At 41.5% G+C, this 16110-nt stretch overlaps 1 protein-coding gene across 1 annotated transcript; it reads right to left on the bottom strand.

Annotated features, from left to right (window-relative positions):
- Positions 1-539: 539 nt before the first annotated feature.
- Positions 540-6543, bottom strand: LOC141633906 (uncharacterized). Its single transcript, XM_074446250.1, has 2 exons — positions 5627-6543; positions 540-1482 (listed from the first exon to the last, which is right to left on the bottom strand). Exons 1-2 carry the CDS (start codon positions 6197-6199, stop codon positions 787-789), a joined length of 1269 nt encoding a protein of 422 aa, XP_074302351.1. The 5' UTR covers positions 6200-6543; the 3' UTR covers positions 540-786.
- Between the last annotated feature and the right edge of the window lie 9567 nt (positions 6544-16110).

The raw sequence follows: 16110 nt of genomic DNA, 5'->3' as shown, positions 1-16110 counted from the left end.
ACTCATTTAGTCATTTATATGAATCCGTATTTTGAATTTGACCACGTCATTTTTTAACCGATGGTGACAAGTTAGCACATTCGATGGAGTCGTGTCATATAAGCTTCTAGCCATTTGTCATGTGACATATCAAGTTAAAAATTCATATCAATTCGAAGTTTCGAACAATCTCTACTGGGTCATTTTCGTTGGGTTATTTCTAACCTATGGTGAAAAAGTTAAGATAAACTCGTATTCATTTTGTTATGTTGAAAAATCAAGTTACAAAATCAAATTACTCATTTTGGATTAATTCGAATAGGCTCAATTAGGTCCAAGGACATCCAAATCTACTACGAATCAATTTGATTTTCGAGGCATATTCACATTGTTCAGTTTTAGTCCAATTCATATCTCAAGTCATGTTATTAAGCCAAGTCGTTATGACTGGGTCTGTTGGTCGAATCTAGTTTGGAGTGATACAGTTGGGTGGACATTCTGGGACTTCTACAATTGTACCCGTCAAATCATTGCTGAATGATCAGCCAACACGAACAAAATGTGGTCAATCACACAGTTGATCTCATTTTCCATCATTAAATACGGAAAACATGTCTTACTGCAAGTGTAACAAAGTTCTGTTAACTCTGAATCAAAAGAATTACTGAATAGTGAAGACAGTAAACCCAATCCTCTACTTCTGGGGTTTCGGTAACTAAAAAAATAAATATCGATATAGATCAAAAGATATAAGTTACACGCAAAATACAGCGACACAACATGAGCTCCTCGTGAGCACGGCGAATACTAGAGAAGCCTCAGATGAGCGATATCATTCAGTCGTTTTATCTGCCAACCACTTTTCCAAGAATGCTGCAACACAGTCACAGAAGAATCATCTACACATAGTTTATGTGAAATCGCAGGGCTGCAACCAAGGATGCCTGTCAAAAGACACTTGGTTGGGACTGAATGGGTAAATACTCCGATACAAGTTGACCGGCTGGAGAAACGCCTGGTATTCGCTTCACTAATGGAGCTTCGGCAGCTAGGAGGTTCCTTGGGGGACATATCGTCCTCATGGTAGTGGACCCCCATAGTAGTTACCACTTGCAGCCTGCTTTTTCCGGATTTTTTCCTGGACAGTTGTCGGTGTCTCTGAAGTAGATCCAGATGTGGGGCCGGGTAAGATGGTCCATCTCGATCATGAATATGTGAGTTTTGTTGTGAAAACCCACCATCAGTTGGACGTGGAGAACAGTAATCGGATCTTAGCTTTTCCGGAAGAACCAGTAATGACCCATTTAGGAACTGAACCATTCGGAACTCAACTTGGCGAAGTGACTCTCCAGAAGGAGCAGAGAAGTCAGGCTGGAGCTTATCGATCAAACCCAAAATTTCCGGGGTATACATCTCAGAACGAGGGCAACCTTCCCAGTGGCCTTGGCTCATTTCTCTGACTGCATCCACTGTTTGTATTTGTTCCTCTGGAAACCCCATTTCCTGTAAAGATGCATAGTTGAGACAAATTGTGCAACAGATGCCCATGGCCACATGACAACGACAGCTTAAGTCCTGATAGTTTTAGTTCCCACTGGAGCTAATCATGGGCCATACCATGATCACCATTCAATAACCCTGAACCCCTTATAATTACCGCGCTTGGACAATCGAACTTTGTATGGGCATAGAGACGAGGCCTGTTAGTGTAGCCCAGCCCTTCTCTAAACCAACCCCCTTTGGAACTGCTCTAGTTTCAATATCACCATACCCAATATGCTCATGAGTCATGTCATATGCTATAGTGGTTTCTACACTCCCTTCGAAACAAATTTGTTAGCCTATTTCCATACTAATTTCTGAAATGAAGGCTTAGGCTCATTTCTGTCTTTCATGAAACAAATTATTGAACTTCTCTTTCCCTTTAATCATATTAGCATGCTCCACAAACAATCACATAGTTTCTAAGCATATATATGACGGATTATCCAGTGAATTATTTCAAGCTCTGTAGCACTGAGATTTTGAAAATGACAACTGAACTAGCCAGTTTAAAATTTTTAATCAGGGTCGGGATGCTGGTTTGAAACATCAGGAATAAGCATAATTTATTGGCCTAATATATTGCTATTGCAAATCATATACCCCTCCCCACATAGGCGCCCAGACCAGCGCCTGCCTTTTTCAATTGGCAGCACCTCACCTTACGTCAGGCGCTGAATTTGGCAGCGCAGCATTTAACAGAGCAGGGCCTAAGTAAGTCTGTCGCAGTAGCTAGGAAGCAGAACTAAACTTATTCTCGTTTTAGGTTAGATCTCAGCTTAACTCCCAAACAACCATACCTAGAGCGAGAACAACCTTAGTTCACAACCACATATTTGAAAAACACCCCGAATCACCCCGTTCTCAGTTTTTCCTTTTCATAAACTCTAGCCTTCCTACTCTCTCGCCTTTGTCAGCCTCAATTCAGAGAAAAAGACTAGAGTTCTTGTGAAGAGACGGGGAAAAGGAGGGTACTAATGTTCGCAGTAAAAGTTAGGTATTTGTTTTGTTTTTATCCTGATTAAACCATTAATATGGGGGAAGTGAGGGGATCAAAAAAAAGTTGGAACATTTTACTAAACTACTAATAATGCAGGCAGAGTGTCTGTATTCTTCTAGATGCTCATTAATTTTAAGCTACACAGACACTACGCTAAAAAAACACATATAACTTGTAAGAGGTGGTCTTACGCGCGAGAATAATCTAATCCCATAATTAATTTAGAAATACCTAAGAATTTGAATTGATCTCGCATGTGATGTGAAACAGTCTCATAGAAGACTCATTGGACGTACATAAAAGAAGCATACAAGCAGTCTTTCATTAAATGACAAACATCATCAAACATTATACTATTGAATATCATCTGTCTGTCAGTCAGTGCCTCAGTATAATCTTTAGCCAAAAATCGTATTGATTTACATTTTTTTGGTTTCCCTACTGACCCCCAATATATTTTTCCACGCCTTTGACATGCTAAGCAACATTTTTGTAATTTTTGCCTTCCAAGGTTTTTAGAGACCGCCACATCAGCCTTCTCAGTTCCTCAACTAGATAGGGGGAAGCACAAACTTATATGCGGTTTGGTCCATGTGACTTTGGTGAATCAGGATTCTCAAGGGTGGATCAAGGTGACTGTGGGTGTGGTAGTAGTGTAGGGTGGAATGCAAGTAATAGGGTTTGAGATTGGTCAGGGTGGGTCAAAGGCAAGCTGGCAGCCAGGTATTCGTGGTGTGGGGCGGAGGAGGAACGGTGGCTGTTGGGGTGCAGTGGAATTGGGTGGACTGGTGGTGAGTAAAAGAGAGAAAACTAGTAGAACATATTGAGTTTTATCAAATAAGATGGGGGTAGAAGAAATATCGAGTAAAGTTCACTCATTCCTAATTTTTTATGTTCACATATTTTTTTAACAGGAGGATATTTATTGAAGGACACACCAATGATGTCCATAAACAAAAAGATGCCGATATACAAAAGACACAATGAGGACGACACCAATATACGGAAAGGTATCATTGAGTGATGCACATAAAAATGACGTAATAGATTGTGCATCTGCATTCTTCTTCTCGATTATTTTCTCGAACACTCTCTCGTGTCTCTAAATCAACCATCCCAATTCCACATGCATTAGAAAGGAACGCCCTTGCAAACATCAATGCTGGATAGCCTAATTAGAAGATATCTACTTTTTAAAATTGATGTTAAAGAACCTAAATGACTTGTTATTCACGGTATAAAGGCAGGGGTAGAGATTTATGTGCTCTCTGGTGAGAGCCATCAATCTGTGCGTAAACATCTAATTTGAAATAGCTACTTGTTACATGGACAGATAGTCCCATCTCTCAACGAAAACAACTGTTATTTCCCAATAATTATGCCAATGGCTGTACTCCACGTGTCTCATACATCGTCACTACTCCCTACTGAAGACTCAAAAGGATATCAGTCAGAGTCTACTAATAGAATCGCATTTTGATTGACTAGCTCTGATATTACATGAAAAAAGATAGGGAAGAGCCTGAAAAAAGGCCAAGTACTACACAGAAAACCCCTTCATGAAACACATTGAGCTTGAGGGGATTGCCAATCACAAGACGTATCTCAGGAAATCACATATAAAGAATGATTAGACTCCCAAGAATATATTGAAGTAAGCCAAAGAGACACAAATATCTAAGAAAATCAAATCAAATTTTGCATGAAAGACGTGATAAATATTACAGAAAAACCTAGATATTCAGTTCTTGCAGTTGCAGTTATTTTCTTAGTCATCAAGTTGTATGGATCATTTGTCCCGTCAAATGAGATGTCACAGTTATAGTTATCGTTCATTTTTTTGTTTCCAATACCAATCCTATGAAGGAACATGCAATGAACATGTTCGCACAAGCTGTATACTAGAAAACCACCATATTTTTTTTATGATAACCATAATTGTACACTTCCATTTTTCTATGGAGCCAAAGATTCATTACTCTTTGGTTCCGGAATATGATGGAATAAAGCAAATTGGCTCACTAAAGTGACTGTGCTTCTTGCAATTGCTAACCAATTAAAAATCCTACTAAAGGAAGCCCCCCACTCTTCAAGCAAAATTATTTCTCCTAACAATCTAACAAATACAACAGATCAACGACCAACTGCTTAGAAACACACTTCACAAAGGCAAATTTCAACATCCAAAGATGCATCCTTTGGCAGACCTCTTGATCCAAAATAAAAAATAAATAAATAAACGTCTATAGCTATTAAAGTAATTGAGTAGTGGTACTCATGACCAAAGTTCGTAACACATCCACCCAAAAGTGTGTAACACATTCACATCAAGTACCCTCCTTTTTACAACTTTAAAATCACTCTCATATCACCATTGCAATGTTTACGACTAACCTCATGCACTACTCCATAATCAAGTAGGACACAATTACAATCATCACCACACCATAAGCAACAGTGCAACCATAGCAACACACTTCCCTGATAAAACAACCTAAGTACAACAATCGCTACAATAATAAAGCAGACTGAATCTCGAGATCAACATCCAAACCAATGATACATTCCACAAACCAACTTCAATCACATAATTCACTACACCCCTCCATTCATCTTGTTTCTTCTTCCTCTATTTTATTTGGGCCAGCTCGAATCCTAAGTGATTTTCACCACTACCAATCTCGGGATTTTCACCACTACAAATCTCGGGACTGAACAGTACTCCCTAATCAAGTGCAACTATAATCATCTTCACACCACAACCAACACATAACAAGTTAACAACACCACTTCCCTACTAAAAATCCAAAAGTACCACACTCACTACCAGAATTAATGCAGCTTAAATCTCACCATCAACATCGAAACACAGTGAAACATACCACATACAAACTTCAATCACATAATTCATTACACCTTCATTGAAAAAAGCAAGTCAACTTAACAACAACAACATAACTCCAATGCCTCAATGGTTCCCACAAATTGTAGGGGTTGGATGTACGCAGTCTTACCCTAAATTGTTTCCAAATGACCCAAGATGAAAATTGTGCGGAGAATTAAACAAACAAAGAAACAATCATCTTATAAGAGATGGATTATTACCTGACAAACAGAAAGAGCGGTAGATTTAGCACGATCCAAAGGAGAAGAATAAACAGCATTAAACCTAACACCTTGAGAATTAAGAAAAACAGCCAAAGCTCTAGCTTGTCTTTTACCATTATTAGTCAAACCAACATCAGAACAACTTCCATTAATCAAATCAGGTCTCAAACTAAGCTCACTTTCACCATGACTTATCAAATAAACCTCCATCATCACATTCCCTCTTTCTTCACTCCCCACCACGATCCCATCCGACGAGTAACTCCTCCCAAAGCTCGAAGGCGGGGGCGGAAGCGGAGGCGGCGGAGCCAATACATTATATGGGTCCCACACCTTAATTGAGGGTCCCATTCTTGGTGTCCCTAAGGAAGATAACTGTGGAGATAATGGTGCTGATGCATAACATGGAAGCATCTCTGGTTCTTGTTCTAGAAGCTTCTTATTTACCCCATTTACATCTACTACCAATTGTCTGGATAATTCACCATTTTCATCATCTTGTTCTTTGTCGTCTTCGTTTTCTTCCTCTTCTTCGTCTTCTAGTATTTGGGCTGATTGATTCGAACCCATTTGAGGAAATTAGTGTAAAATTATCGGATTTTATAAATTTTTTGATGATCTAGTTAGATTATAATCTGGGTCATTGAAACTTTTGAAAAAACTTGGAACTTTATGAGAAAGTTGGGTGAATTTTGGGGGTTTGAGCAGTGTAGCGGGAATTGAGGAAGGATGGAGATTGGAAGGAGACAGACAGAGAAGAACAGAACAGATCTGAGTATTGAGATTGATGATAATAATGATGATAATCTTGGTAAGAAAGGAAGAATCTTTGCAATTGAAGATTTTACAGTGAAAAGAAGAGAAAACAGATTCACTAATCTCACACGACCAACAGTTGAACTTGCGAATTGTGCGGAGTTCGAGTACCTACTATTTTCTCAATTAGGGGTGTTTGGTTGGAGCTTTTGGAATGGATTGGAATGGATTCAATCCATTCTAGTGTTTGGTTGGAGGGTTTTGGAATGGAGTTAGATGCGATGAATCTAATAATTCTAACTCCATTCCAACCCCTTGGAATCTCATACCTATTTTTACACTCAAGTTTCTAAATCCATTCCACCCTATTACTATACTCAATCCATTCCGAGATCGAACCAAACACTCTTAAGCAAGTATGGGGTTCTAACTCCATACCTCTATGGTATGCCAATCCATTCAAATCCATTCCGATATTTTGAACCAAACGACCCCTAAGTCATACCCCAATTGATAAACATCAACGGCACATTTTAGTAACGTTTTCATAATAAAAGATGACTCTACCCTACTCTCTCACTAACTAACATAATTTCCTCTCTAATTCAAAAAACCAAAAAATAAACCCACCACCACCAACACCCCTCCCGCCACGCACACCATGCCACCACCAGTGCCGCCAGCTAGCCGCCACCCCACGACCACTATTGTTGCCAACACTGCCGCCGGCTTGCCGCCACCACCACCACCATTAAGAGGTTAGTCACTTTTCTCTCTCTCTCTCTCTTTTTTTTTTTTAAATTAGCTTAGTTGTTAATTAATCGTTTTTAATTGTTTGTTTGTCTTCCCCTTGTAATACCCGCCCTGTTAAGGATCCTTTAATTGACCTTTTCACAAAAAGAGACCCTTAATAGAAGTGGAAGAGAGAGTTGTATCACGTCCTTTGTTGAATACTCGACCAAGTAAGGGTCACTCGGCCGAGTAATGTCGGTACTCGACCGAGTGCAGGGTACTCGGCCAAGTATGTTCCATACTCGACCGAGTACGCGTGCCGGCAACGTGTTAATATAAAACATGGAGGTTGCGACGTGATTCATTTCCTCGATACATTTTATCATTTCTAAACCTAATTTCCTCTCTCTCCCAATTCTCTCATCCTTCTCTACCAATCATGAGTTAACCTTGGACACTAACCCGGGAAGAGAGATAGCTTATGCATGGAGTCATCGAGTCGGGTCGTCGCCGTCGTCGGCATCTGGTTGTTCTTCAAGCATAAGATGTGGTTTCGTGCTTGGCGTGGTAGATGATTGGTGTGTTTCTATGGAATAGCGAAAGGTAAGGTTTCCCTACTCAGTTTCAGTTCATGGTTGTTTCTCTAATTGTATTATGTGGTTATCATTGTTGTGGTTGTCTGGATGTGTTGACTCAGTTACAGTATTTAGACGGTGATGATAGTGATGTTGTTGTTATCGATATTGATTTTGAAGTCATTGTCGGGAGATGGTCTTCACCCCCATGTTCGCCCCTTGTAGCTCCCGTCACAAGAGGGATGTGCACATTAATGATCTGGGTTCGCTCGTTGTTATGAGCGGGGCTTAGGTGGGCAAGGCTGCGGTCCCCCACTGTTGCGATTGGAACCATTGGATACTATGCGATTGGAATGGTGGAGTTGGGCAATCGTTGGTTTGAGTCGTATTGCACTTTGAGTTACTTTACTCTATTGTCTTTATATCCTGTTACTGACTGGTGTGGTGTGTTCGTGTGTTTCTTCTCCTTGTTTGTGTCTGCGGTGATCCATTTGTTATTGCCGGCAAATGGTGAGCCGTGAGACTTTTCAGGTTGCTTTGGATTGTTGTCTTGATGTAGCTGCGGGGTTGGAGTGATTGCATGACATAGAGTTGGTGGAGTCGATAGTAGCTCACCAGTTGTACTTTCTTATAGTGTCATAGTTAGTTCTTTATCTTTTGTTTCCACTATAATTTGTAAAGAGATATTTAATTGTTCTTTTATGGTCTATTTGATGTACGTACCTCAGGCAACCGAGATGGTAACACCCTTACTTATTGGGGAAGATCTTGTTAAGGCTCCTTGGTAAGTGGGGTTGTTATAAAGTGGTATCAGAGCGACGATTTTGGAACCTGAACCAAATGAATGTAGGGTGTCAAATTAAAAATGAACCTGGTGTATGTGTGTTGGGAGCCCTCTGTCGGTTTTGGGTGAGAAGGCGCCCTCATCTCTGAATCCCGGCCCCAATATGCTTAAGCCAACAACTCCGTGTGGAGTAACAGTGTGGGATTATATGTGTGTGCTGGTTGTGGGATGTGTGATCATATTGAGTTTCATACTGTAATTTGGTATAAAGGTTGAAACAGTTATGATGCAAGAGATGGTATGTGATTATGCACTTTTGCGAGCTTGTATGGTTAGTTTGAAGTCTTACATGTGTGGCTATTAAAAAAAAAAAAAAAAAGAGGAACGGATAATGACAACGGTATGGTACATGAATGTGTTTATATTTTGTGTGGATGACATGCGATATTGTTTCATGAAGTAATTGAGTGAATACTTGTATGCATGTGACATCGTAGATAATCTAATCAAGCTAGAATCTTATTGTTTGTGCGTAACATGGTAAGTTAGTGAAAAGAATTACACGGAGATACGATGCAAGGTGTGCGATTAAGTTGAAATAGGTGTGTGTAGTTATTAAGTTACATGGTGTGATACATAGTGTGTGATAGGAATAGGACCTAATGTGACGAGTTCTAAACAAGTTTAGGCTCCGAACAATATTTTTCGTGTGGCAGGGACGATGACATTAATGATAAACAAATTCTGTTACTAATTTGGGGTACTCGACCGAGTACATAGGGTACTCGACCGAGCACGTTTGCACTCGGCCGAGTGCTCAGAAAACAATAGCTACTGTATTTTGCAAATCTTGAGTACTCGACCGAGTAGCCTGGTATACTCGACCGAGTAGATCCAGTACTCGACCGAGTACGCCTATTTTTTGCCGGTTCAGCGATAGAAATTCCGGAACAATATAAACACACACAACCCTCATTATTTCAACTACTACTCCTCTAATTCACTCAAAATCTCTCAAAGTTTTCTCTTCCAACAAAAACCCTTGGTGATTTTGCTATTTTACTCTTGGATCCATCCTCTTAACTTGCTCTCATTCAATCTTCTTTCCCATTTAAGGTAATCCATTATTAAGCTTCTTATTTCCTATTAATTGAATATGTAAGGTTGCGCAAATCCCAAAGTTTTGATCTTTAAATCCAAAGAATCATGTTTTAAATGTTGTTAATTGGTAGTACGTGCTTCAAATAATCGGTTTGTATGCGAACAAGATGATTTTTAAGCCTAAAATCCCCAATTTTGTATCGAAAATTTTCTAGGGTTTGCCCCAAAATTTTGATTTTCATCACATTAATCCCTTGTAGGATGCTTGTAGAAGTTCAATTGGTGTTAATAATGCTCTACCAAATGGTTACCTTGTGTATTTTGATAGAAAAATCCGTCTTAAACTTCGTCTTAAAAGAGAACAAATCTGAAATTTTCATCTTGATATTGTGTGAATCCCGGGAATTTCTTGTTGAACTTGTATTCTGGCAGCATGCCGAAAGCTAGAGCACCCGCAAATAAGCGTACCCCGCGCCAATACTGCGGTGGAGCAAGGACAAACGAGTGAGGAGCCGCGTGTTCCTCCGGTTGACTAATACCCTTCGATAATCTTCGCCGATTTTGAACAACGGGCTGCTTTTGTCACTTTAATGGGGCGTACTATGAGACCAACTCGTTGTGTGGATCCGGGTATTTTGAAATATTTAGGCATTGAGTCGGATATAACTCATATATTCGACATTTTGGGTTTTGAGTGGTTGTATCACCTCCGCAAGAAGTCTTACCCTTTCCTTACCTAAGAATTTTTAAGTTCATTTAAGTATTGTGTGGGTGGAAAGACCGTTCGTTTCCGTCTTATGAACACCAACATTTCCTTGACCCTTAACCAACTTGCCGAGCATTTGGGGTTGGAACCCAAGAAGGAGTGGTACTTGAGTGATGTGGCCACGGAGAGCGAGGCTCCTAGCTACCTTCCTTATATTATAGGCCGACCTGCCCCTACCTCTAGTGCCATGTTGATTAACAATGTTCAACATGTATCTCTGCGCATCTTCTTGAGGATGATGACCTGCTTGCTGTATGGCCGGAGTGATGTGAGCAAGCTTAACACCCTGAGGTCATGCTCTTGATGTCTTACCTTAACCCCGTCCGGAGGGAGCGTTTTTACTTATAGCGCTCCCGGTGTAGTGTGTGCTAGTCTAGCATATATGGCCCGCTCCAAGACCTGTTACCTTAGTTGCGGGGCCATAGTGACCCGTTTGGCCCAGAGACTGACCGACTTTTTAGCCCTGCCGAGTCCACCTCTGCCTTGTTTGAGACCCCCTCTACCATAAATAAGGCTTACTTATGCCACACCAAGTGGTTGAGGAGGCTGGATGATGGAGCCTTAGCTTGGAGAGTGAAGGGAACTGGATGGATGAGGTTGCCCGCTCTAGAGCACCTGCCCGTGCTTGACCACTTGGGGAAGTATGACCCGGAGAGTGGGGAACCCGAGCCTCAGCCACAGTTTTATCTTATCTATCCCGAGATCGTTGAGGACTTGCCTGAGCCGATCATAGCTTCTAGTAGGCAAAAGGCTGTTCCAACACCTCGTAAGACCCGTGGAGTGAGGGTGACTGGAGAGGTGACGACCGAGGCCCCTTACAATTCACAGAGCTTCTAATCACACCAGTATCCGTCCTATCCTACGGTTCATGACCCTAGGATGCATATTAGAGAGCTCAATGAGAGGATATCTACCACTTTGGTGCTAAGGAACATGCACGAGATGGCGAACTTTCAGAACGTGGGGACGGACCTTGCTCAGCCAGTGTGGTGCAGGAGAGTGGGAGATGATAGCGATGTGTTCCATATCTATGGGGTGGACCCAAGTACATGGAGGCACCCGACTACCTACGAGTATGGTTGCCTTGCAGGGCCGTGGGGAGCCAACTATGGTAACCAGCTGTGGACATGGGCTACCTACACACCAGTCTATGGACATGGGCCACCTGCACGCCAAGACAATATGTGGACGTATAGCGGTCTTGAAGCCACGTTTAGAGGCGTAGAAATGCTTCGGATGGATCACTTTAGATCGGTCTGTTTTGTCTCGATAAAGGTCTCAAAACGATGCAGAGATGTTCGGAGTCGCCGTCAATAAATTATGGGATGCTTGGAAACTGTTCGAAATCCACTTTATACCTCAGTCAAACAAAGTAAAAAGCGGTGCTTGACATAGGTACGAAAGATAAGGACTCGTCCTCCTTTAGCATCCTATCGCTAGAATGACACTCGTTGACATGGATAAGGTCGTCCACTATGCAAAGGTTTTGAGTATGGGGAAGCTCTTTAATCGAACACCCAATCCTGCCTGCGTTAGCGGCCTCTACTGATCGATCGTGGTTGCTAACTGTAAAAGTTGATAAAACGGTAATGCATGAATGTGCATCCTTTAACCTAACATGTGAAAGTTTGCTAAGTCGGTTTGTTTATCTAAATATCAAGTAATTGATGTCGAGTTGGATTTAGATTTATTTGCATGGCAAAACGAAAATTAAACATCCATTTACCAAGTTCGGATTATGGTTGTAACACCCCCATACACCAAGGTGCCTTACCAAGACCACCTAATGCATGAGAGTGCTACCATCTCGGTTACCCGAGGCAATGAATATCAAATATACCATAATAGAATGTACTTTAAATAGATAGTTTAAGTTAATACATCAAAACCCAAAAACTGTAAAGTAAGATACAACTGTTCCAAATCCAAAAAAACCAACTGAAGTAACTAAAATGTTTGACAACACAGCGGAAGACTTCTAAACGACTCGTGATGGCTCAAACCTAGCTATCCCTCGCGCATCCATATCATACCTGCTCAATAACTGCTCACTATCCCTGAATGGATCACCACAATTTTTAAAACAATTAAACGAGGTCAGTTACAGCATGCACGATATAAGATAATACAACAACAACAACAACAATACACACAATCCTCCAACACCGTCACATCACCAATCACCTGACTAGCCTGAAGGTCTAGTCCTACCAGATTACGGCCGCAACCAGTAATCCACACTGCCAGTGGGGGACCGCAACCGTTCCCACCTAAGCCCCGCTCATCTATACCGAGCGCAACCCCATGTTCCTTAATGTGCACATCCCCTATTATGGTGGGTTCCACAAGGGGCGAATCAAGGGCGTGAAGCCACTCTTACAAGTGACTGCACTCAGCCGAGGGCGTACCTCGCGAACCACAGACAAACAACAACAACCAACTGCAACATTAACAATTCCAATTCAATTACGATATAAACAATTGCCATTAACCAACAACCAACAACCAACAACCAACAACCAACAACCAACAACCAACACTATCTCAAGATCATGTAAACAATAACTGAGTAGGAAACCTTACCTGGAAATGAAATCACCACAATCGTCACTACAACAGATCAGAAACTTTCCTCTACGAAATCACCTCCTATCAATCATACAATCATACAATCACCAACTAATAAAAACTGTACTAAGATCTTACCCCCAATGCGACGGCCAACAGCGTAAAGATTTTTGGATTTCGACGACTCAAGCCTTTGGATTTGATAGCAATGTAAGAGAGAAGAACTACGTAACTTTGTTCTCTTGTGTGAAATATTTTGAATATGGTAAAAAGTAAAAAGAAACTGATGAAAAGTGTTTTTATATCATTCTCACGTTGCTATCAAAACCTCACCAAAAACCCGTAAAACCCGAGGCACTCGATCGAGTAAGTGAGGTACTCGATCGAGTGGCCCCTACTCGATCGAGTTGCCCCTACTCGATCAAGTAACCAACAGACAAAACGCTGTCCAAAACTCCAACACACACTTACTCGGCAGAGTAAGCCTTACTCGATAGAGTACCCAACAGCACATAAAACCGTATTATTACAGTCTTCCCTCCTTAAAAAATGAACTTCGTCCCCGAAGTTCAAACCCATACACAAAAACAAACTTACCAACTCAACTACGACACAACACGCAACAAAACTCAAAAAAAAACTCAACCACAACTCATACCAACTCAAAACAACCACTAATTGTATCAAAACCGACATAAAACCATACCAAAACCTTATGCGATCATCTCCTACCCCCCAAAAGAAACATGGTTACGTCCCCATAACCACACATACCTGATCAAAAAGAGACGGATACCGCTCCTTCGTAACCTCTTCCGCCTCCAAGTTGCTTCCTCAACATCTTGATTAGACCATAGAACCTTGAGTAACACTGTTTCCCCAGATCTCTTTTTGCGAACCTTGCGATCAAGAATCTGTTTAGGCACCTGTAGATAAGACAAGGATTCATCCAACTCGATGTTCTCCACCTGTAACACATGGTAAGGATCGCTCACATACTTCCATAACCGAGACACATGGAATACATTATGTACACGACCCAAAGCTGGTGGCAATGCTAACCGATAAGCAACCTCTCCCACACGATCCAAAATCTCATACAGTCCAATGAACTTTTGGCTTAACTTCCCTTTATTTCCCAACCGCATAATTCCACTCATAGGTGACACTTTCAAAAGAACCTTATCCCCAACCTGAAACTCGATGTCCCGACGATGTAAGTCCGCATAGCTCTTTTGTCGATCCTGGGCCGCCTTCATCTTTTGCCGAATCACTTTCACTTGCTCTATCATCTCCTGTACCATCTGTGATCCTAAAACTACTACCTCAGCTCTATCATCCCATCAAATCGGACTCCTACACCTCCTCCCATACAAAGCCTCAAACGGAGCCATCCCAATACTTGTATGGTAGCTGTTGTTGTAAGAAAACTCGATCAAATCCAACATATCTTCCCAACTACCACCAAACTCCATCACACAAGCTCTCAACATATCTTCCAAAGTCTTGATAGTTCTCTCTGTCTGTCCATCTGTTGCAGGATGAAACGCAGTACTCATCTTAAAGGTAGTTCCCATCATCTTTTGCAACTCTTGCCAAAACCGAGAAATGAACCCCGTATCCCGATCTGACACAATATCCTTTGGTACCCCATGTAACCTCACCACATGTTTCCTGTAGCCATTAGCCAACTACACCTTACTCCATGTATCTTTCATTGGAATAAAATGAGTTGACTTAGTTAAACGGTCAACTATCACCCATATCATGTTATTACCTTGCTGGCTTCTCGGTAAACCCACTATGAAATCCATGGAGATAGACTCCCATTTTCACTTAGGTACCTCAAGAGACTGAATCTTACCTTGTGGTTGTCGCTGCTCCCCCTTAACCTTCTGACATGTCAAACATCTAGCCACGAACTCAGTTGTCTCCCTTTTCATCCCAGGCCACCAGAAAGTCTTCTTCAGATCTCTATAAAGCTTGTCACCACCCGGATGCACTGAATACGATGTGCAATGAGCCTCTGTCATGATTACCTTTTTCAACTCCTCATGCTTAGGCACACACCTTCTCCCATCAAACCGAACACTCCCATCAGAATGAATAGAGAACCGAGACACTATCCTTTTCTCTACTCCAGCCCTCCACTCCTGAATCTTAGAATCAAGAGCCTGCTTCCTACAAATGTCATCATAAAGATTCGGCTCCACTATCAAGTCTCCTCGAGAATCTCCTTTTTGAATCATATGTATCCCCACCTTACCCACCTCATCTCTCAACCTCATCAAAGACATAGTTATGCATAGAGAATGCACACTCTTCCTACTCAACACATCAGCAACCACGTTTGCCTTCCCTTCATGGTATATGATATCCATGTCATAATCCCCGATAAGTTCCATCTCCCTTCTCTGTCTCATGTTCAGCTCCTTTTGAGTAAAGATGTACATTAGACTCTTATGATCAGAAAACACCTTAATGGTCACCCCATAAAGATAGTGCCTCCAAATCTTGAGAGCAAACACAACTGCACCCAACTCTAGATCATGTGTCGGATAGTTCTCATCATAAGCCTCAATTGCCTATAAGCATACGCAATGACTTTCCCATTCTGTATCAACACAAAACCCAACCCATTCTTTGAAGCATCTGTATACACCTCAAAGTTCTCACACCCTTCAGGTAAAGCTAAGACTGGAGTTGTGGTCAAACGCTCCTTTAAGGTTTGGAACGCCGTCTCAAAACTTTCATCCCATCGAAACCTGTTCTCTTTCCTCATCAACGCAATCATAGGCCTGGCGATCTTCGAAAAGTCTTTCACGAACCGTCGATAGTACCCTGCCAAACCCAAGAAACTCCTGATCTCGGCCACGCTCTTTGGTGCTTTCCACTTAGCTACTGCCTCTATCTTGCTAGGATCCATAGATACACCCTCTTTATAAATCATATGCCCCAGAAAAGCCACTTTCTCTAGCCAGAACTCACACTTAGACAACTTTGCATACAGCTGGTTGTCCCGTAGAGTTTGCAACACCAACCTCAAACGCTTCTCGTGCTCCTCCTTAGTCTTAGAATAGACTAAGATATCATCTATGAACACCACCACGAATTGATCTAAGAACTAACTGAAAACCCGGTTCATCAAATCCATAAACACTGACGGCGCATTAGAAAACCCAAACGGCATCGCCACGTA

The sequence above is a fragment of the Silene latifolia genome, chromosome Y (genome assembly GCF_048544455.1).
Source record: "Silene latifolia isolate original U9 population chromosome Y, ASM4854445v1, whole genome shotgun sequence".
NCBI classification, from domain to species: domain Eukaryota; kingdom Viridiplantae; phylum Streptophyta; class Magnoliopsida; order Caryophyllales; family Caryophyllaceae; genus Silene; species Silene latifolia.
The sequence above is the reverse complement of the archived record's forward strand: the minus strand, read 5'-3'. Positions and strand labels throughout refer to the sequence as shown.

What these genes read in the sequence shown, in the direction of transcription:
- LOC141633906 (XM_074446250.1), bottom strand. Translation starts at nt 6,199, where the DNA reads ATGGGTTCGAATCAATCAGCCCAAATACTAGAAGACGAAGAAGAGGAA. An exon ending in CCGCTCTTTCTGTTTGTCAG is followed by an intron (nt 1,483 to 5,626) that starts GTAATAATCCAT and finishes GCATCTTTACAG; the next exon opens with GAAATGGGGTTTCCAGAGGA.